The following is a 23,437-nucleotide window of genomic DNA, read 5'->3' as shown; positions in this document are numbered from 1 at the left end:
ATTCGCCGGAGAAGTTGGCGGGCGGATGTCTGTATGTGATTTGAAATTTGAAAAGCGGTTAGATAGGTCGCTGTTACAGTCGCGTGTTTTGTTGCGTTAGTTTGTTCATATTTCAGTAATAATTTACGGTATTTTCACTTAGTTAGTTGGTGTATTGGTTTTTAGCAGCGAAGGCGTATCTGTTGCATTGTATTTATTTCGTTTTCACAGAAAGTTACCTCACTCTAAAAAAAGTGACTACTTCTTCCAAATGGCTGGAACTGAGGCACCCCTCAAGGTAAATGTGTGTTATTTTGTTTTATTACACGCATGTAACGTTATTTTACCTCATGTGTGTAAAAATAGTTAGTAGTAAAATATGATAGAAATAATAAAATGTCTTACTGCCATGTCTTAAGATCTTTATAATTTAACTATCGTTAAGTTAGTAAGGTTAACAGGTTTTATCTTAGTATACTGTAACATTAAATCGGATACATGGTTTTATTTGACTAAGATTAAGTTAGACACCAATGCTCGTGCGTCCACGGATGATGTGCATCTGCAGTTAAACGCAATGCGCTGCTGCAGCCTCAGTCTGTTGTCATGTCTTGAAACATGCTAACATTATCTTCATTGTTTAGCGTCCATTTTATTGCAGGCGTGCTAATAAGATTTTTTTTATCCTAATGCATTGCCTTTTGCTGCGATTTTAATGCACAATACATTGTAAATGAGTGTATTTTCTTGTATGTTATTGCTACACTAAAACCGTGCTAACACTGTGTTGCAAACCGCGGTAATAAAAAAGCTAGGTTTAAAAACCGTTGTCTACAAATCTACCACACATGCCTATACATATGTGCCAAAGCTAAATAGTAAATTTACACAAGGAAACTTTACCAAAATGGTGCCGACTCAGGATGCTAATAACACATGTCACCAGTAACAAGTGGCTAACCATGATTCATTGATGTGTAATAAACTAAAATATGTCCCGACACTATATAGACAATTTCAATAGAGCAAAAAAAGATGAAACTGTCAAACTATTTGGTCTTTTAAGTTCTGGTTTTATTTTTTTATTTTGTTCAAACTATGCTCATAATTTCGAATAGATAATAAACTTTCTAAGGGGGGTTATTCTTCACGTACATCTGTTTACTGTTTTTTTTTTTACAGAGTTTGTTTGAGAACAAGGCTCTCAGTAAACCAAAGAAGGATGAGAAGCGTATGTCTGTGGAGCGGATCTATCAGAAGAAGACCCAGCTGGAGCACATCCTGCTCCGGCCTGATACCTACATCGGCTCTGTGGAGCCGGTCACTCAGGTAAAGATCTGTGTTTATACATGAAGATGTATGTGAATAATGCTTTCTTTTGTAATGTTTGCTTCAATTGTAACAATCCTGTGTCAGAAAAATGAAGATTTAGTGTCACACTGATTTAAAGATTTATTTTTTGTGTTATCCAATGGTAAATTGAAGACGCTACAGATAGTGAGGTTATACTTCACCCAGAAATAAAAATTCTGTCATCATATACTCGCCTTCAAGTTCCAAATCTGTATACATTTCTTTGCTCTGATAGACACAGAGAAAGATATTTGGAAGAATGCTTCTAGCCAGACAGATTTTCCCCGTCATTGACTACCATAGTAGGAAAAAATACAATAGTCAAAAGTGCAAAAAATAGTCTTTTGTGTTCAGCAGACAAATAAATATGATAAAAGTAATGTTTCCTGCTATGGGAGTCAATGTGGGACAAAATCTATTTGGTTATAAGCATTCTTAGTAAATAATGTCAAAATTTTCATTTTTGGATGAAGTATCCCTTTGAAACTTTGTAACCATTAATTATAATGTTCTCTTTCACACTCCAGCAAATGTGGGTGTTTGATGATGATGTTGGGATGAACTGCAGAGACGTCACATTTGTGCCAGGACTCTATAAGATCTTTGATGAGATTCTGGGTGAGTTTTTTACTCTGGTTTAACTCTATAAAGTTTCATGTTCGTTCCCCTGAGATCAAATTTAACTGTTATTCTCTGATTCGTAGTGAACGCTGCTGATAACAAACAGAGAGACAAGACCATGAACTGCATCAAGGTCAACATCGACCCGTAAGTATTGCTCACCTCTGATTTGTCAGCGTTGATGATGTGGAGAAGAGGTTTTAACGTGCGTTTGTGTGCACAGAGAGAACAACAGCATCAGCGTGTGGAACAACGGGAAGGGTATTCCTGTGGTCGAGCACAAAGTAGAAAAGGTGTATGTGCCCGCCCTGATCTTTGGCCAACTCCTGACCTCCAGTAACTATGATGATGAACAGAAGAAGGTCACCGGTGAGTATGTGCTGGCAGTGGATGGATTGATGAGTGAAGGGGGTTTGGCTCATGCTCATGGTTTAACGGGTTTGTCTTTATCAGGGGGTCGTAATGGATACGGTGCAAAGCTTTGTAACATCTTCAGCACCCAGTTCACCGTCGAGACGGCCTGTCGAGAGTCTAAAAACTGTTTTAAACAGGTAAGACTACTGCTTGCTTATTGGAGTCTTGCATATTTTTTGGTCAACAATTCCTTTAATATTTATATTTGTCTTTTTTTCTGACAGTCGTGGTTTAATAACATGGGCCGAGCGGGCGAGTGTAAGATCAAACCCTTCAATGGAGAAGACTACACCTGCATCACATTTCAGCCGGACCTGGCTAAGTTTAAAATGCAGGCTTTAGATAAGGACACGGTGGCGCTGTTGACCCGGCGCGCGTATGACATCGCTGGCTCCTCAAAGGGAGTTAAAGTCTTTCTTAACGGGAAAAAGCTGCCGGTGAATAGATGACTGGTCTTTCTCCATTTCATGAATGTGTTCTGATGGACTAATCTGATCTTCATGTCGCTGTTCTGTAATGGGTTAACTGATGTTTCTCAATCTGTCAGATTACTGGTTTCCGCAGCTATGTTGATCTGTATCTGAAGGATAAAGTGGATGAGATGGGTTCGGCTCTTACAATAGTACATGAGAACGCGAATGAGCGTTGGGAGGTGTGTCTTACGCTCAGTGATAAAGGATTCCAACAAGTCAGTTTTGTCAACAGCATCGCCACGACCAAGGTAAACATTTTCACAATTTTGTTTAATTCTGGCATCTTTCTGACAATAAACTTTATAACTGTGTGTATGTTTGTTTCAGGGTGGCAGACATGTAGATTATGTTGCAGACCAGATTGTGTCCAAGCTGATTGAGGTGGTGAAGAAAAAGAATAAAGCTGGAGTGACAGTCAAACCTTTCCAGGTACATCTAAGATCAGCAAATCATTTCTTAACTTTCATCTTGATGTTTATTTTGCAGGCTGTAAAGTAGGGCCATTTTCCCGACCTTGTGTGACGTCCTGGCCTGTATTTCATGTGCTTCCTCAGGAGGTCGCATTTGTCCATCGCATACATCATCAAAGTTCTCCGATTTCAGAACAAAAAACATAATAAATATAACATATATTCTCTTAAAGCGGAGGTAACGTGCTATTTCATGCAATCTGACTTCTTTACACTGTTAAACATTCTGGCTTAACATGGTCAACTTGTCAAAAATGATAGAAAGGGCACACCCATCAGTGCCACTTCACTCGCTGACGGATGTTTAGCTGTGTTTGTTTCCTCACTGCATTTCGGTGATGAATGTTATATAAACGGTAGATAAAATGGTGGATTTGGAGATCGTTTGAAACTGACAGAGCGGTACTAGCGCTAAAAGGTGGTGGACATGATCCACATGCTCCATGTCAAACTAAGTCATATGCCTGTGTTTAGTTGGCAATCGGCTTGAACTTGCATAATGTAAACAACACAAACTTTTAGTGAATCAATGCCATGATTGTGCGCTGGTGCTGTGGTTCCTTGTAGTTACCTCATCTTTAAGAATCATACTTGCGTGAAATGTAACTGTTGCTTTTCCGAAATGATAAACCTTGGTGACATTTGCGGTGGACAAATGCAGCCTCAGGAGGACGCACCCGAAATCCTGGCCAGGACATGTCCGGGAATAATGGCACGTATGGTCACCCTATATAAAGTCCTCTTTTAATGTGTTTACAGGTGAAGAATCACATGTGGTTGTTTGTGAACTGTCTGATCGAGAATCCCAGCTTTGACTCTCAAACCAAAGAGAACATGACCCTACAGCAGAAGAGCTTCGGCTCCGGCTGTTCCCTGAGTGAAAAGTTTGTTAAACAGGTGAGATATCACACATCAGGATGTGCCTGCAAGCCCTGAAACAATCTGTGCTAGGATGTGTGAACGAACAGGGACTGCTTAACCACGATTTAATTTTGTCACAAATTATTTATTTTGGTGGTGTTCTGTGACTTACTTACTTTAAAAGCTATTGTAGAAAATACAAAGTTAAGGTTGTATGTTCACCAAATCCTTTTGATGTTTAAAATTCACTGTGATTGTACAGTAAAAGTGACATTGAGTGCATAGTTTTAGTTCCAAGTTAAAAGACTCCTAGCATGTTTTTTTTTTTTAGGAAATGTGCATTAATCTCATTGTGTTTTGAAGGCAAATAGCTGTGGAATTGTAGAGAGCATTATGAACTGGGTGAAGTTTAAAGCTCAGACTCAGCTCAATAAGAAGTGCTCTGCCGTAAAGCACACGAAGATCAAGGGTGTGCCAAAACTGGATGATGCCAACGACGCTGGTAAGAACAGCATCAAGGGTTTCTTCTGCCATAAATCTTTACGTTGACGTTTACTTAACATTGGTGGTGTTACAGGTGGGAAGAATTCTTCCACCTGCACTCTGATCCTTACGGAAGGAGACTCGGCCAAAACTCTGGCCGTGTCCGGTTTAGGTGTGGTGGGACGAGACCGCTACGGGATCTTTCCTCTGAGGGGTAAAATGCTCAACGTGCGGGAGGCGTCACACAAACAGGTCTGTAAAGTCACATTATACTTCAATCTAAGGTTTGCTGAACTAATGCATTTTATTGGTTTGGATGGAAAGGCGTTCATGTCAATTAGATTTTAGAAATCTATACATCTTTTTGTCAACTCTTGTTTCTGTTGCAGATTATGGAGAATGCTGAGATCAACAACATCATAAAAATCCTCGGTCTGCAGTACAGGAAGAACTACAGCGATCCAGAGTCCCTCAAGACTTTACGCTATGGCAAACTGATGATCATGACAGATCAGGTCAGACTCCATCACAGTGTGTCCATCACAGCTCAGATGACTGGTGTAGGGTTGTAATGCTAAGAGTTTGTGCCTTATGCAGGATCAGGACGGATCTCACATTAAAGGTCTTCTCATCAACTTCATCCATCATAACTGGCCCTCCCTGCTGCATCACAACTTCCTGGAGGAGTTCATCACCCCCATCATTAAGGTACGTGCCAGCATCATCGCTGACATGTACAAGAATAACCCTTGTGGTGGTGTCTTATCGTCTACTGTCACTTCACAGGCGTCCAATAAGAAGCAGGAACTTTCCTTCTACAGTATCCCAGAGTTCACCGAGTGGAAGGAGAAACAGAGTAGCATCAAATCCTGGAGGATCAAATACTACAAAGGTTTGTCTCAAACACCTGTGGTAGTCAGCTGACAAACGTAAGCATTGGTTTGATTTGATGATGTGTGACGTTGTTGGGGTTTAAGGTTGTCACAAACACACTGGGTGGTTTTTGATAACATCAAGAGGTTTAAAGTGTGTGTGTGGCTCATGTGTAGTTTTCTGTGTGCACATCTCCAGGTTTGGGCACCAGCACATCTAAGGAGGCCAAAGAGTATTTTTTGGATATGGCTAGACATCGAATCCCCTTTAAGTACTCTGGGCCTGCCGACGATGAAGCTATCACCCTGGTAAGCACATCGTGGTTTGCCCGGTGACATTTACTTTTGTTTAAACATTTTCCATAAAACTGCCACAGCGACTAAAGTGTCTGTTTGAAAACATTGTGTGCTTGCAGGCCTTTAGTAAGAAGAAGGTGGAGGAGAGGAAGGAATGGCTGACCAGCTTTATGATCAACAGACGACAGCGCAGAGAACACAACCTGCCCGAGGTGTCTACACAGTCCATGTAAACCATTGTTGTTTTGGCACGGATGTGGGCTTTGTGAGGCTCTAAACGTCCTTTTATTCTCCCATGTGCAGGAGTATCTGTATGGACAGAAGACCACCTCACTCTCCTACCACGATTTCATCAATAAGGAACTGGTCCAATTCTCCAACTCTGACAACGAGAGGTCCATCCCTTGCCTGGTGGATGGTGAGACACATTTCCATCAAAAACCTTAACTGGATGCTTCTGCAGCGTTTATATTCTAAGCTTGCCAGAGTTTATTGCCGACCTGCTGTCACACAAATGAAAGCATGAATATATGATATGTGTGTCAGGACTGAAGCCGGGTCAGAGGAAGGTCATGTTCTGCTGTTTTAAGAGGAACGATAAGAGGGAAGTGAAGGTGGCCCAGTTGGCTGGATCAGTGGCAGAGATGTCAGCGTACCATCACGGCGAGGTGAGCTTCAGTCATGTCGCTGCACTCAATAACCTTCTGATCTGTGTATTAAATGTGCTTTTATCTCTCTCAGACCTCTCTGATGATGACCATCATAGGTCTCGCGCAGAACTTCGTGGGCAGTAATAATCTGAACTTGCTTCAACCTCTGGGTCAGTTTGGCACACGTCTGCACGGAGGCAAAGACTCGGCCAGCCCCAGATACATCTTCACCATGCTCAGGTATATCCACACAGCTTGTGATTTGGCTGCATACAGGCCACAATTAAATATAAGAAAAAATTGATTTAAATAGAGTGCTTTTAGGATAGTGAAATGAATAGGCAAAAATGAAATTGACATAAATTCTTCTTTAAAAATCCATTCCAATGAAACATTCAGTTCACTGGCTCGCCTGCTGTTCCCTTCGGTGGATGATAACCTGCTCAAGTATAACTACGACGATAATCTACGAGTGGAGCCTGAGTGGTACATTCCCATCGTCCCTGTGGTGCTGGCCAACGGAGCTGACGGCATCGGCACAGGATGGGCAAGTCGCCTACCCAACTTTGACCTTCGTGAGATCATCAATAATATCCACCGCCTACTCAACGGAGAAGAGCCTCTTCCCATGGTGAGTCATGTTTGGAGCAATAAGCTATAAAACATTGTTTTACATTCATGTATGTGGAATCCCTGGGAACGAACCCATGACATTGGCATTGCTAGCGCCCTGCTATAAAACCCCTTTCCTGTAGCTCAGGGGTTGAAGTGAAAGGTTTAATAATGATATTGTGTTACGCTCTGTTTATCCAGCTGCCCAGTTATAAGGGTTTCAAAGGCACCATTGAAGAATTGACGAAGAATCAGTACGTGAATAACGGCGAGGTGGCCATCATTGACTCGACCACCATTGAGATTACAGAGCTGCCCGTCAAAACCTGGACTCAGGTGCGTGTGCTGTCAGTAAAGTAAAGATTTAGATTGAGAAGATTTGATGGTAACCGTGTGATTGAATCTGTGTTAGACCTATAAAGAGAACGTGCTGGAGGTGATGCTGAACGGCTCTGAGAAGGTTCCCGCTCTGATCACGGACTATAAAGAGTATCACACGGACACCACTGTGCGTTTCGTCATCAAGATGACAGAGGAGCGGCTGAGAGAGGCTGAAGCCTCCGGACTGCACAAAGTGTTTAAGCTCCAGAATCTTCTCACCTGTAACTCCATGGTAAACACGCGCATCACATTTTCTGTTTCTCTGGTGTATAGTGAGTTCTTTTTAATTGAAATACAGTAGATTGTCCTTATCAAGTTCCTGTCGGTCTCATCCGCCAACAGGTCTTGTTTGATCACGTGGGGAGTTTGAAGAAGTACGATTCCGTTCAGGACATCCTGAAGGATTTCTTTGAGCTCAGGATGAAGTATTACGTCCTCAGGAAGGACTGGCTGCTGGGAATGCTGGGAGCCGAGAGCGCTAAACTCTCCAACCAGGCCCGATTTATTCTGGAGAAGATTCAGGGAAAGCTGGTCATTGGTGAGGCTTATAGCCATATACAATGGTTTTTATTACACATTATTATGCCACTATTGTTTTTGGTCTGTTGAAATAATTCTTTGTGTCTTTTCAGAAAATAAACCCAAGAAGGAGCTCATCCGTATGCTACAGCAGATGGGCTATGAATCAGACCCTGTTAAAGCCTGGAAACAAGCACAGGAGAAGGTATGCTAAATGTGCATTCGACCAAAAAAAATCATGGAAAATTGCTGCTAACTGTCCATTAGGGGGGTGACAAGACGCTTATGCCACGAGACTGGGTTCACGAGACGAGACTTTTTAAAGAAATCCTCAATGATGAAAAATATAGGGAAAATAGTATTTTATTCACCTTAAAAACACAAAATGTAAAACATCTAGACATTATAAAATCAACTTGTACTTTATGAAACAAAATAAACCTCTATTTTAAGGAATTATATTATGCAGTAAGAAACAATATGCAAACACTGAAAAACATTTTGACAATGACAGGCAGTCATTGCAAAAAAAAATTATGCTTACATTGCACATATGTAAGAGACGGATTTTTTTTTTAACCGTTTGGATCACCCGTGTAAATTGAAAAAATTTGATTTATTTAAATCCGTGGGGGTTTGGGCCTTTGGGGTGCGCGTAGTCATCACACAGCTTGCCAACAGGATCCTTTCTATGCTCCTTACGTCATGCATTTAGTGTCATTTTGGTGTCACTAAAATTGTTGAATTTCTAGCCCAGCACTCCATCATCCAATTTCTTAATGATATTGTGATCTCGTGAGACCAGTCTGACCATTGCCGTGAGATCTCATCACACCCCTAACATCCATCCACGTGCACAAGTAAATTTCTGCTGTGTGTTTATCAGGATGTGGAGGAGGATGCCGGGGAGGACGATGAGGAGAAAGAGGACACGTCTGGTCCGGATTATAACTATCTGCTGAGCATGCCTATGTGGTACCTGACCAAAGAGAAGAAAGACGAGCTGTGCAAACAGAGGGATGATAAGGTGAACACGAACGTGTGATCGCAGGATAGAATCACAGAGGTGGTGTTTGATATGACAGCGGCATTGAAGGTTCTCTCTCTGTTCTCCAGATGACGGAGTTGAACACGCTGAAGAGAAAGGAGCCTGCTGATCTTTGGAGAGTGGATCTGGCAGCCTTCACTGAGGAGCTGGAGGTAAATCAAACATGGATTTGGCTTAACCGATTGGTGCACATGTTGTTTGGCGGTCAGAAACGAGCGTTGTATTGCTTTGATTTGTGTGTAGAATTTGGAAAAGAAGGAGACTGAGTCTCAGAACACGGGAACTCAGGTGAAGGGGAAGGTAGGCAAATCAAAGGTGGTGAAGATGAAGAACGAGACGATGCCCACCCCACAAGGCCGGCGAGTCATCCCCCGTATCACCAGCACCATGAAGGATCAAGCTGCGAAGAAAGAGGGAGCCAAGCGAGGGAAAGCTACGAAGGTGTGTGCTGGATGATTTAAGGCATTTCATTTTCTATAATCTGGGGTCGGTTGTCACACTTTGTTTCATCAGACTGTATGAGCCTGTGATTGAAATGATTTCTTTGTTTACTCTGATGTAATTCATTGTCCTGATGGTTTGTGGTGGGGTATTTTCAGAAGGGGGATGTGGTGATGAAGATGGAGTTTGATGATGACGCAGACGCAGCAGCTGACGGCTCCGAGATGGGATTGACCGCAAGACTAACCAAGAAAATCAAGAAGGAGCCGGTGAAAGACAAGAGTAAGATCACATACACATGAGCTTGTGTAGACTTTTGTCACATCACATTCCCCTCCAGGACATAACTTACCACTTTTTTTTGTCAGTTATGTTGTTTTGATTATTTGACTCTCTCCGGTGTTGATGTGGTGCATGTCATGTCGTGTAACTATGATCTAGATGTTTAATCTTGTGTGTCACAGGCTCAAAGTCGGGGAAGCAGACCACCCTCAACTTTAAACCGATGCAGACGAAGAACCCCTGGTCGGATGATGAAGAGGAAGATGTGGGGTCTGACTCTGACATGGATGTCATCAGTGAGGAAGTTGCTCCTCGAGAGAAGAGAGAACGTAGAGGTGATGATCTTTATATACACATGCATTTACTGACATCCAGCTCTTTTGGTCTGTTTTGATATATTAATGTATTTTGTGAATGCTACATGTTTGTTTACCATGACTGCATGTTTGTTTTCAATCATTTTTAATTACACCTTGAAATTTAAAATGACGTTGCATTCATGTTTTTCTTAAAGATCAAGTGCATTCCTTTATTTCGTGGTGAGCGGGTCTCACTTAAAGACATTACATATCAGTGTAGTAAAGCAATTTTCTTGTAGGATTGTTAAATACTTGTTGTTTTTACTTTGATTCAATGTTTAATGATATTTAAACTAAAGGTTAAGAAAAAACTAACTTTCATTTTAAGGCTGCAATCTGTAATATTTGCCTCCATATCGCAATCCCTGTTTCATAGATGTTTATCTGTAAAACACATTAAAAAGTTGACAATAATGTACATTATTGTGTACATTATTTACATTATTGTACTTAACATACTAACTGAAGAAAAACTCTAAACCCAACATCAGCAGTCTCCTTATAAGCACGCTAATGGCTTTTTCTGTAGTTTACATTCCATATGCGTGGTGCAAATCCTAAACAACCCGGAGTCAAATGATGTTCTAATATAGTTAAATGTCTTCCTGTAAAACCTAATTCTTGCAGTTGCGGCTGAAAAGAAGTACAGTCTGTCGAGCAGTGAGGATGAGTTTGATGACTGGATGAAGAGCAGTACAAAGAAGCCTGTCATTGAGGATGATGACTCCTTCAATCCAGAGCCCTGCGCTCAAGCGGACAGTGACATGGACTCTCCTCCACCCCCACCCACGTAAGATCACCTCAACCTCCTCAAAAAGACCTTTATTCTTTCTTGCTCCTGTTTAACAATGTCAATATCTGTTGATTTTGTTTATTTAAAGTAAAATGTGACCATTCTGCTACATGTTATGTTTATTTTGGGGGGGACAAACTGTTGATTAATTGAGTTCCTTTAATTCTCACTTGTGTGTCTTTTGAGGAACTCTTATACCTTTTTCAGGAAAAAAACATCAGTGAAGACCAGCAAGCCAAAGACGGAGAAACCAGAACCCCTCAGCAAAACCAGCTGTATGCCGGACATCTCTCTATTCTGAAATGATTTCTTTATCTATAAAATGTTGTTTTAGTTGATGTTTAACTTCTCTTTGCCTGTTCAACTAGCTCAATCTGATGTCAGCGAAGAGCCGGTCACTAAACCTCCACCGAAGGCCGAAGAGAAGAAGGTGAAGAAAGCAGCAGGAGCCACAAAGAAACCTGCCGCAAAGAGGACAAGTGCTGCTCCAAAGAAGAAAGCGGCAGGTAATAGAACGTTCTCATATGTGTAGGAAGTTCATAATGACATGTTTATATACGGATGTCCAGAAGAGCAGTTCTTCTCTTGATGATTTGTGGTTTTATTCTTCTAGCTTCCAAACAGCCCTCGATCCTGGATGCTCTTTCCAAGGCGAGTCCCAAAAAAGCAAAAGCAGTAAAGAAGCCCACGGCTTTAAGAATAACCTCCAGTGACTCGGACAGCGCCCCCACTGCTGTCGTTCAGAAGAAACCTCCTCAGAAGAGGAAGACCGCTCTGAGCAGCGACCAATCAGATAGCGACTCGGACAGCGGCAATCTCATGGCCCGCCTCAAGGGCAAGAGCACTGCTGGAAAGGTAGTCTAACACGTTTTTGATTTATTCAAATTTTGTGATTTTTTTTTTTCAATAAACATCAGGAGGATACTTAACTATACATGAACAATGTACTAAAACCAGACAATGTCATTGATCATTGTCCCAGAGTAGTTCATGGCTAGAGCCTTGGAGAGAAGCTTCATTCGATTTTTATTTCCTTTTTATTTAGAAAGCAAAGAGCTGGGAGGATGATGACAGCTTTCAACTGGATGAGAAGGTTGTGACATCTTCTGCTGCTCCACGGAGCCGAGCTGCACGTACCACCAAACCTGTGACCTACACACTCAGTTCAGACTCTGATGAGGACCAGTGATCTCTTAAATGTTCTCCATGTCCAGTTCTTGTTCACAAGCGTTTCTGTATGCACGATACTCAAAGGTCAAATTTGTAAAAGCAGTTGGTTTCCTATTTACAAAAAATAGCTGTTTTAAACGGAATCTGATCTGTCAAGTTTAGGCATGTTTAGTCTTATGGACATGGCCGGTTTTATTATTTTTAAAAGAAACTAATGACTAGAATTAGCCACCTGTGACTTTTTCTTAACTTGATAACAGTTGCATATTGGCAGATGTTTATTGCATTTTTCATTGTTGCATTTTATATGTGGTGTTCGTCTTGTAAATATTTTCTATGTTCTTTTCCAAGTTTCTAAATAATAAATCTACAATCAGTAATGTTTGGGGTTTTTGCTCAGTTACTGAAATTTAGTGGCATCTAGTGGTAAGGGTTTGAATTGCAACCAATGGCTCGATTCCACCCTTTTCAAGAACTATGATTTCGTTAGTTTTCGCTTTGCAGAAGGAGATAATGTATTTACGAAATGCACTCTGTAGAGCAGTTTGTCCATTTAGGGCTACTGTAGGAACAACAATGTGAATTCCATGCAAGGCAATAAAAACATTCATTATGTTAGGTCTTTATACATATCTGAAGACGGTTATTTATATTATAAAGCATTTATGTCAGTGGATCCTCCTAAAAATTACACATAGGACCTTTAAAGGGATAAAAATGCTGTCATGTGACATTACTAGATATACAAGGTTTCAAGCAGGCAAAAGTTTTTCTACACGGCTTTGTTTTGTGTCTCATATAATTTTGTAGACACGCATCTGATTTGAATTGAGAATGTATATTGATATGTAATTCTACAACAAGCAACAAGAGCATTTTCTTTGATCTCTTACATAATACTGAGCTGAGCAGAATAGTCTTTCATCAAAACTGCTGCTTGTTTTTTGCGCAATACTTCTCTGCTGCCACAAGATGGCAGAACTGTCTCATTGTTTTACTCTCCTCTTGTTTTTATTCGTAGGGAGTTACAAAACAGTAATAGCAGCAGTAAAAGCAAATTTGTATCTAGTATTGAACATTTGCATTGTACAATTTTGAAGCTTTGATGACTATCCCTGAATTTTATCAAATTAAAAAAGCAATAGTAATATATTACTATTTTAAAGTAGCCTACTCAGTCTAAAATATAGACATTGCAAGACATTTAAAGGGATAATTCACCCAAAAATTAAAATTCTGTCACCTTCGAGTTGTTCTGTATCTGTATAAATGTCTTTGTTCTGATCAACGGCGAGAAAGATATTTGGAAGAATGCTCATAACCAATCAGATTTGTCCCCCATTGTAGGAAAAAAATACTTTAAAATGTATTTCGTTCTGTTGAACACAAAAGACGTTTTGAAGAATGTACGACCACAAAGAGTTCTGGGGCACTTTCAGGGTGTCCGCGCGGGGTCTAAAAAGCATTAAAAGTTGACAAGCCCATTTTCCAAAGTATTACATTTTGTATCATCATTTCATATTTGTCCAAAGAGGTCAAATGTTAAAGTTTGCCTTTTTAATTTTTTATCATTATATATAATTGAATCATTGCATAGGTGAACGATGGGAGGTCCATTTACACCCAGTTATTAAACAACATCTTTGAGCAGTTTTCATGCATATGGTTAGAGGATAAGGAGTTGAAACCATGGCTAAGGGCCGTCTCTGGGAATAACTGAGGCGGACTGTTGTGTCAAAAGTTGATTAGCGTGGGCTCGTTTCACATTGGGTTAGTCACTCAATGAATTATCTTGTCCTTCTGAATTATGTTTCATTCATTTGGAGTAATCACAAACTAGGACTGTTTAGTTATCTTAGTGCTATCTTACAATCAGTATATATAGTAAAAGAAAGTTCAAGTGTCGCCAATGTATACGATTAAACTTGAAGTGGTGATGAGGGCTTAAAATGTTTGAAAACTTCTTAAGTATTGAATTTAGCTCCATAATTCCTGTATATTCCCTGACTTTTGACTACCATTGTATTTTTTCCTACTAAGTTAGTCAATGAGGTATATCAGTGGAAATAAGAGTGACTGGGACAAAGTTCCTAAGTGCTTTTATTACACCAACACAAAACCCAATATTAATGACCCTAAAATTGTGTAAACGTGTAAAAAAATTCATTCAATCATCCAGTAAAAAACTGATGCAATTCCCGTAAAGCTGTATCTTTATTTTTCAGTATACCTGCCATAGTTATTTTCATATTTGACACGGCTATATGTTCTATATGTGTTTGATGGGCGTTCTTATATTGCTTTATTGAAAATAGCTATCCTTCATCCCTCACACACGTTCACGTGTCTGTATGCATGTTGGTGTGTAGCCACATGTATGCAGATTGGGTTCTTGTACTCCTTTGATCCACATGAAGGGAATTATAGATGGCTGTTACGTAACTGTTCTCCTGCCCAAAGAGGAAAAAAGATTTACGTCTCAAACTTCAGTCTCAGTTTCTCTCTGTTTTCCTCACTGAAGCCCAGCAGGCGTGTGTGCGGTGCAGATCTCAATTTAGGTCATCTGAGCTATTGAATCCCTGCATGGAGAAAAGAAAGAGAAAGCAGGATGTGGAAAATCGGAACACCTCTTTTTTAGTGGCAACAGTCGTTTATACAAAATAATGAAACAGAATTTTAAAGCAACACATTTCACAAAAAAAGTGTTGTTAGTTTATTGCTTTGATATGAGTACACCTGTCCTTGTCATCTAGAAACCCATCTAGGATGGAATGAAAAATGAACTGCATTACCAACACAATCTACCGGCAAACACGTGTTTTACAATGTAACAAATTTGTATGAATACGTACATCTCATTCGTACATTTTAGCATGAGTGTCTAGTAATCGTATGTTTTCGTACAAATAAGCCACCCAATTTGGCATTACACAAAACACTTCTATATAGATTTAGGTGAATGGGAAATAACTTGTATACAAGCAGTGATGCAAGTATGACACTTGACAAGCTCAAGATTATTTTAAAGGGAAACTTCACCCAAAAATGAAAATTCTGTCATCATTTACTCACCTTAGGGTTGCTACAAATCTGTACAAATGTCTTTGTTCTGATGAACACAGAGAAAGATATTTAGAAGAATGTTCATAACCAGACAGATCTGGAACCCCATTGACTCCCAAAGTAGGCAAAATTATTTTATCATTTTTTTGTTCTGTCGAACACAAAAGATATTTTGATAGATATTTAGGACAGCAAACAGTTCTGGGGCATTTTCGGCTACCATTGTTTTTTTCCTACCATGGGAGTCAATGGGGTGCCAGATAATTTTTGGGTGAAGTATCCCTTTAAGTATATTGTTTGAGGCCGTGAACTCCCACTTATGATATTTGGCATCATTTAAATATTAAAAAGCAGAAAAAAAGAAATCTGAATTCACAAAAACATTAATAACACATGAAATCTAATGTATTTTGTCTTGTCATGTGTGACTCTGTGTAGATGTGCTGTGTAAAACTGAAGCTAATGTTAGTTTGTTTGTTTCAGTTCAAAGTGATTAACATGATTTATTGTGTTTATATTGTTTGTTTTTGTTTTTTTGTTTTCCTATAAGAAGGAAAATGATCAATGTTGATTACTTTTCAGTTTATGAATCTGTTCGCTGCATTCTGTTTTTCCAGCCATATATCAGATTGATTTCTCCTGTTGCTCCAACTGGAAGACTATTTGCAAAGAATATCTCAAAGTTGACACCTGCGTCTCAATTATGACTCTCTCAGTTATGAAAGAAAAACACCTGAGCAATAAAATATTCCTGTAAATTCATCGTTTGGATAGACGACACTTCATCTGTAGTGCACATCAAAGATTGATTGAAGGTGTTTTTGTGACTTGTGAGCTGTTTACCAATAGAAACATCTTGACCTCTAGATGGGGATGTTGACTTTTGGTGGGTGTTAAAACCTATTCAACACAGTGTGTGTAAAAGATGAAGAGAGATGTGCTAACCGGGTTCCAAGTCCATTCCTTTTATTGATTCAATGAGCATAAAATAAAAAAAAAATTCAAACAAATTATCCAAATAAAACTCCCAAAGCTATAGGCTCTGTAAAATTTCTGTGACAAGTTGAGTAAATACTAACAGGTTTGATTTGTTTTTAGTGTTGTCTTACAGTATAGTGTGTATATATTTGCTGTCTCTTTGCATGTATGTGTGTGTAAATTTTTAGGTGCGTGAGCAGGTGAGTTTGTGATGAATACAGGAGTGACGGCATGTTCTCCGGGGAACGGCCCAGCCAGAAGCCCCCCTGCCTGGATAACCTTTACAGCAGGTCTGCCTGTCAGCCTGGAGCTTTGACTCGTCTGAAGCCACGCTGCCCTTTTCACTCAGAGCGCCACCAAATGTGATGTGACATGGAAAGAATACAAAAAGAGGAGGTTGAGAAACTTTAAGGAATTAAGAATCCGGTGAAAGATTATGGATGCAGTGTAACAAATATTGCTGAAAAAATATATTTTGTTTTACAGCATGTTTGCATGTGCTAATCTTGCCACAACAATGCTACACTGAAAAAAATACATAAGGATATATAATAAATAGTTTTCCCCATTTTTCTTGTAAATATACTGTCTTTTTCTATAATTGTCCAGTTTTTGACCGTATTTCAAAAATATACAGTAAAAAAATCTGTAGAAAATTTTAAAACTAAAAAATATAAATTACTGACAAAAAAAAAAAAAAAAAAACATCTGTAAAAAACAAAAGGAAAATTCAGTTTTTTTGCATTTAACGTTGAAAATCTGTCAAAAAAATAATAACAGAAAAATTTGGTAAAATGATACAGTGTAGAAAAAATATTTTGATATTGCAAACCTGCAGAACACAAAATAAACTATTATTTAAAGGATGTTGCTGACCAATTATTTATTGTATGGACACAAAACCACTGGGACATTTATTAAAGTGAATTATTACAGGTTTGGTATGACACGAGGGAGAGTGAATGATGGAAGAAACATCTCAATATTTCAAACATAACTGAGAACTAAAACAATCTCCGTTGCATTTCTCGCAGTTGTGCAATGGAACTGCATACAACATAATTGTGCAACATCAATTCTTGATCTCTGTGTACGTTTCATACTTCTCTGTGTATTTTCTCTCCGCCACCCACACTTGATGTCTCTCCAAGCAGCGTCTCATTTCCTGTTGGCTGGATGGATGATTTACAGTATATGAACGCAGGCAGAGAAACAGATGGGGGGGAATAGGTCTGTATTTGAGTCTGTATCAACTCCTGTGTTTGACAAACCTACACTTTTCTAGATATATAATCCTTTTCGAATGAGTGTGCAACAAAATAACCTTTTTTAAGATTCTCCACCTGTAAGAAGTTCAGTCCAGTCAACACGATGAAATACTTTCAAGCATTTCTTAATGACGGTATTTCTATTCTCCTCAGTTTTCTGTTCTGCTTTTAATGTGTCGTACACATTAAACTCCCATGACCTTGATTAAATGAGTTTTCTCCGGATGTTGTTAGTGTCACATTGCAGGCCTTTCTGTGCCAAAAGCAAGCCACTGTTTATAGTGTCTTGATTTGAAGTTTGTCATATATTTCCCCCCCAAATCACCATGAGTTTTAAGATTCATGCAAGAATGTTTCAATAGGATGAACAGACATTCCATTTCTGACCTCCGACAAGCCTTTAAAAATGGAAAGATGCTGGAATCTTTTGTCTTTGGAATCTTTTGTGGATTTCCAGACAAATCAGCTCAGAAATGCATGAAGCACCAGACGTCATAAGGTCACTTGACCCCATCTGAAACAATGAACGAATGAAAGTCTACATTTACAGAAGACATTTCCTGTGACTTCATCCTGCTCGAGAACCGGATGTAGAATGTGTGACCTGATCATAAAATCCTAAAATGGTCACTTATGCGTCAGTGGCAAATAAAAGTGTGCGGTTTAGAAGGCCACATAGCACAGCAAAACACAAAATATCACAATTTGTCAACCAGGCCAACTTTTTGGTTCGTTCGGTTCCTAACATTCTTTAAAATATCTTCTCTTGTGTTCTGCAATTGAAAGAAAGTCAAACAGGTTTGAAATGAAAAGATGGTGAGTTAAATATTTGGGTGGATTATCACTTTAATAGCTTATTCATAAAGGCATTATTTACTTGTAAACAAATAAAGAATTCTTGAGAGAAAAAAAATCTGCTTGCAGAGGTGTCATCAATCTTTTACTTTTCTCCTCACGACAACCAGAGTCTAACCATTAGTTACTACAACATCCCAAAACAAATGTCTTCCGTCTTAATCTCTAGTATCACTGACCTTGAACCTATTTTCACTGACTTCACAGATGCAAACAAAACTATTAGAAATGGTGTAAGAGCTCTCAGGGCAGCCTTAAAGTGCTATTTTACTGAGGCAATGCATCCTGGGTAACTGGCAATGCTACGCTCAAGAGATGTTTACATTTGAGTGCCTAAAATAAAACCATACTGGCCTTGTGCACCGAGAGAGAGAGAACTGAACTATTTATTTATTTCTACCGATTTTGCATTAGTGCGCATAAGTGACGGTTCTGGTAGTCGTATATTAAAATCAATATTGCTCTGACCTAGAGGAACTTCATCCATTTAATAAGGTTCTTGTGTAGTCTTGTATTTGTTTTGAGGTCCCTGATTCATTTGGATTTATTTTTGCAGGAAAGGTCACCTATAATGATGGGTTATTATGCAGTAGGAGGTAAAGTTGATCATGAATCCCTTGTGTCTTTTTGGAATCTCTTTAAAGAAACAAATAGAAAAGAAAATGAATGTTGTCAGTCCATTCTTTATGTCCTCAACTTTCTATCGAGTGTCTGAGACTCCCCTGAGGCACCTGCTTTAATTGAAAGACGAAGGAAAACAACAACATTGAACTGCTCTTAGTCCCTATAAGGCTCAGTTTATTCAGTCACTTTTCAGAAGTTCACTTATTCAGAGCAACTGCTATAAAGCGTTTGAAATATTTTCTACCCTTCCTTTTCTCCATGCACAGGCCTGCTGAAATATATATATATTAAAATGAGTTATTAACCTTGAAGAATACCAACAATCCCCAAAAATGCTCTCGTTTCATAACCCATAAAATGACAGAACTGAAAATTATCGAAAATGTATATATTTACAAGTATATACTGTATAATACAAATACCTAAATACAGGTAAAGGACACTTGGACAGTGTATGGAAAAAGACTTAACTCAGTTGAAATGTTTTAGAATTCTACTGTTATTTTAAATGATTTTTCACATATAATGTAACAAACTGTAATTTTACAGAATTGTAGTGCTTTCACAAAAAAAATCTGTATTTTTAAAATATCATAAAAAATTACAGGATTTTTTTTTTTTACAGATGCCCCAGCTGACTGAAGGGATTTTTGTTTCCCAAGGTAACTGGCTTGGCAGAGCCGTTGGGGTTCTGGGTAGTTGTCATTTGACAATTTAAACATTGAAGAAGCATATAAATACTATCATATGACAACTTAGAAGCTTAGCTCCTAAAACCCCAAAATGTCATTTTGTCTATGAAGAACATACACTTTGAACCTGCTCTATAACTAATGGAAAGCATGTAGCTAATGATGCAATAATCTAATCATCATTTATATATCTTTATCCCATCACAAGTTTTTTAAATGAACCTTGTTGAAATGAAACGGGATTGATATAAAAAATACTAACAATCTTATGTTCTTAGAAATCTAGTTTTAAGGAAAGCCAGTGCACTATAAAATGTATAGGAGGCTATTTCTTTCTAAAGATGTCAATGCTGGAAAATACTTTTATGATTATTATAATATATAATATGTTTATGTTCTTGCATTGATTTGTCTGTTACTGTCCATGTGGCCAATGAAGGTTTTATTGTTTTCGCAAACTAGGGAACGAATTCATTACACAGTATTACAGCACAAAACCATAAATAACATTTTATTGTATCATATGGCTTCAGAAGACTTGCAATATAACACACAAGTTATTTCTTTATTGTGCAACATTCTCTGGAGGAAGCACTAATTTTCTCTAAGTGAAGATTTATGGATTTCTTTAACCTTGTTTGTATGAACCTCAAGTTCTCAGTCTGTTGCAGCCATTGTCTGGGTGGATTTCCATGAAAATGCTGCATACGCCATGTGGAAATTGTGTTCAGGACTAATTTCGTGGCCGTGTTAAGCGACACTTCGCCGATTTGCATAATTCTTTTAGCTAATCGGCTGCTAAATCAACGCAGACAGCGCATGCAAATAAAAGACATTATAAACGGGTGAAATATTTTATGTGAATTGCCCAATTTTTTTTGTTTTGGATTAGGCAACCTTCCTCAAGTAATTCGTGCACAATCATTTTCTTGGTTTTTTATTAAACTTAACATCTTTTCAAAAGTACACGCTGTAAAACCAGGGGAAGCTCTGTGTGAGTTTACATTAGAGATTTGGTACAGTAAAGGGATTTGTGTGTATGTTTGTGACAGTTTTCTGACATTCACTGTTAGTGTATTGTGTCCCGTTTAACCTTAGCTGCGAGCACAGCAGGGTCGAGTCAACTCGAACGTGCGCCTGCTCTTCAGCTAACTGTGAATAACTAGTCTATCTAATTCAGAGCAAAGGAAGTGGTTACAAATTACTCAAACTTCTCTTACAATAACAAGATAGTACCAAGAAATCTTTCAGGTGCCTTAGAGAAACATGTAAACGCCACAATGTATAAATATGGCAATCACACAAAGGGACACTCCACCCCAAAATATTGTCATGAATTACTCGCCCTAAAGTTGTATCAAATCTGTAGACAATTCTTTGTTCTGTTGAACACGAAGAAAGATATTTAGAAAAATGTTAGCATCAATGACTACCATAGTAGAACAAATATTTTATATATTTTCTTAGTTTTGTTGAAGACAAAATATGAAATGGTGAATTTAGGAAAGCAAACAGCTCTATGGCACCTTTGATCACCGTTTTTAGTTTTTCCTACTTTGGTAGTCAGTGATGTCCCAGAAACGTCAGTTGCTAACATTCTTTCTATTTGTACTTTATACAGGCTTTATAAAATACCCCCTTTGCAGGATTATAGATCATATAAAATAATCCCCAAATGGTGATATACTCTAAGGTACTTCAAAAGGTTCTGCCACAGAAGAACCTTTTTTGTCTCAATGGATCCATAAAGAACCTTTAACCTCCAAAGAACCTTTGTGTTTAACAATAAGTTCTTTGTGGCAAAAAAAGCTCTTCAGATGATAAAAAGGTAAGAAAGAGATGGTTCTTTACAGAACCTTTGACTACATGGGTGTTTGTGGAACCAAGACTGTTTCTTCTATGACACCGCTGTGAACAACCTTTCAAGAGTGTGTCAATCATTATTGATGAAAACAGACTGTGTTTACGTTTACTACTATACAGAGATGACATTGTGTTGAATGCATATAGAGTCAATTGTATTTTAGAAATGGGATTGTCACCTTTTGAGTTTTGTCATTTAGCCTAGGGTCATAAGTTAGTTTTATATTTTGAAGGTAAAATCCTTATATTGGAAGTAAAAACACTGTAAAGACCCAACATATGAGCGGTTAATGTTTGGTATCGGATGCTTGTCATTTTCTTAGCGTTAAGGAAAGTCAGCATCTGTATTTATTTTCAAGGCTCGACATCAGTTCCACAGGCTCTGTGTGTGTGTGTGTGTGTGTGTGTTTCTGTGTGTGTGTGTTTAGGTGGATCAGTTGCAGGACTACAAATGTTTCTCCTTTGAAACGGCGGAGACCCGGCGGACTGCACACCCTACCTCACACACCGCTTCCCTCAGGACCCTCCTGACAGATTTACAACTCTGAGGTCAAAGTTTTCCGACAGCAGCAAATAAATCTTAATGCAGGCACACAGACACTCACAGCATGTTCTCTGTCTCGCAGAAAGACCCATTTTCACAGCATACACCTTCCCCCGTGGGTTTCCACATCTTGTGCATCCCATGAGGACAGGATGTAGAATGGCGTGCTGCTTCTGAGCTCAGGACCAAGAATGGCAGACATTGTTAATCATACATCAAAACTAGAGTTTTGTGTTGTTGAATCGTTTCATCTCTCTGTCTTTATCAGATTTGTGTTTTTTTACAGCACAATGTTTTATTGATTCATTCATTCTTGCCCTGCAGCTCTTCTTCCCTTCACACTACATCATTGTCCACTATTGCAGTATCTATGTCCACCATACCTGACTCATCCTGGAAGAGATCGGCGGTCCAACTCAGCCTGAGGCCCGAGACGGCCTTTCTCTTCTAGCATATGACTCTCTGATCCTCACTCTTTACCCCATACACGACAGCACACACACCATTCGCCAAACCAGAGGAGTGTCACATGAAAATGGAAAATTGGTCAACATTTTTTCACCATCAAGCTTTCACAAAAGGAGATGTGTTTGAAGGATGTTCATACTGTTCTTCACCATATAAACAGAAGTTGGTAAAAAGTGGGCCGAGAAACACAAAGGTGTGAAAAGAAGAGCATAAAAAACAAGAAACTGCCTACTTGAAGCTTATTTTTGTACACAACATATGATGGAAATTCATTTTCACTGGTATTTTCTTGGTGACATGAAGTGACAGTTTTGCTCTATTAAGTTGATGGAATATAATTGATTAATTTAAGTATTGCAGACTATTCTGGCTATATGTATTTTTATTTGCCCAAAACTCACTTATTATTGCACTTAAAATCTTCTTTGCTCTGCAATTTATCAAATCAGTACCACACAAATACTACTTATAAACTTAAACAACAATTTTTTCCCATATAGTCATTTTGATAGGTTGTTGAAAAAAGCATCTTAGCTTTGGTAATGTGCAATGTGTAACACGTACACAGAACCCAACGCAGCCGAAGAGAGAAGAGAATTGATTGTGTGTCTGTTTCTATCAGACAGCTCTCGTCTCTAGTGCAAGTCTCATTTAACAAGAGAAATGTGAATGCCCTATTTTTACCCCCTCAGTATATATGCTAGTCAGGTAGATTAACAAGAGAAATACTCCTGGGGGGTTCGGTCGGTCAGGTACTCTTGTCTGTTTAGTTTTTCCTCTGGTGTTTTTTATCCGCTTCAAATGTCTTTCAGCCTGACAGCTTCTACATTTGACAAGAGCCAGACTGCACAAAACCTTTTCAGAAGAGAGAGAGCGAGAGATTGTGAGCTAACGGGAGCTGTTGATAGAGGGGACGGGGTGGCGATCAGTTAGATAAAAGAGAAACAGGGGGCCGTGTTGGGGCGGGTGGCTCAGTGTCTTCTCCTCTGCAATGACACGCTCTG

At 38.9% G+C, this 23,437-nt stretch overlaps 1 protein-coding gene across 1 annotated transcript; it reads left to right on the top strand.

Annotated features, from left to right (window-relative positions):
- Nucleotides 1–40: 40 nt before the first annotated feature.
- top2a (DNA topoisomerase II alpha) lies at nucleotides 41–12,458 on the top strand. Its single transcript, XM_056771957.1, has 35 exons — nucleotides 41–277; nucleotides 1,162–1,308; nucleotides 1,860–1,950; nucleotides 2,037–2,100; nucleotides 2,177–2,322; nucleotides 2,407–2,504; nucleotides 2,592–2,804; nucleotides 2,915–3,088; nucleotides 3,168–3,269; nucleotides 4,070–4,207; nucleotides 4,535–4,673; nucleotides 4,749–4,906; nucleotides 5,044–5,169; nucleotides 5,252–5,362; nucleotides 5,441–5,546; nucleotides 5,726–5,835; nucleotides 5,943–6,035; nucleotides 6,127–6,241; nucleotides 6,370–6,491; nucleotides 6,565–6,713; nucleotides 6,873–7,104; nucleotides 7,287–7,421; nucleotides 7,498–7,698; nucleotides 7,809–8,004; nucleotides 8,099–8,190; nucleotides 8,872–9,012; nucleotides 9,102–9,185; nucleotides 9,277–9,474; nucleotides 9,633–9,756; nucleotides 9,939–10,091; nucleotides 10,743–10,905; nucleotides 11,116–11,183; nucleotides 11,277–11,414; nucleotides 11,522–11,763; nucleotides 11,954–12,458. Exons 1-35 carry the CDS (start codon nucleotides 251–253, stop codon nucleotides 12,095–12,097), a joined length of 4,740 nt encoding a protein of 1,579 aa, XP_056627935.1. The 5' UTR covers nucleotides 41–250; the 3' UTR covers nucleotides 12,098–12,458.
- The last annotated feature ends 10,979 nt before the right edge of the window (nucleotides 12,459–23,437 follow it).

This window comes from Triplophysa dalaica, chromosome 17, assembly GCF_015846415.1.
Source record: "Triplophysa dalaica isolate WHDGS20190420 chromosome 17, ASM1584641v1, whole genome shotgun sequence".
In the NCBI taxonomy this organism is placed as follows: Eukaryota; Metazoa; Chordata; class Actinopteri; order Cypriniformes; family Nemacheilidae; genus Triplophysa; species Triplophysa dalaica.
This window is presented reverse-complemented; position numbering and strand designations above follow the sequence as displayed.

Coding starts and splice junctions, on each gene's coding strand:
- top2a (XM_056771957.1), top strand. CDS start 251: ATGGCTGGAACTGAGGCACCCCTCAAG. Junction 3,270..4,069: donor TGACAGTCAAACCTTTCCAG/GTACATCTAAGA, acceptor ATGTGTTTACAG/GTGAAGAATCACATGTGGTT. Junction 11,415..11,521: donor TCCAAAGAAGAAAGCGGCAG/GTAATAGAACGT, acceptor TTATTCTTCTAG/CTTCCAAACAGCCCTCGATC.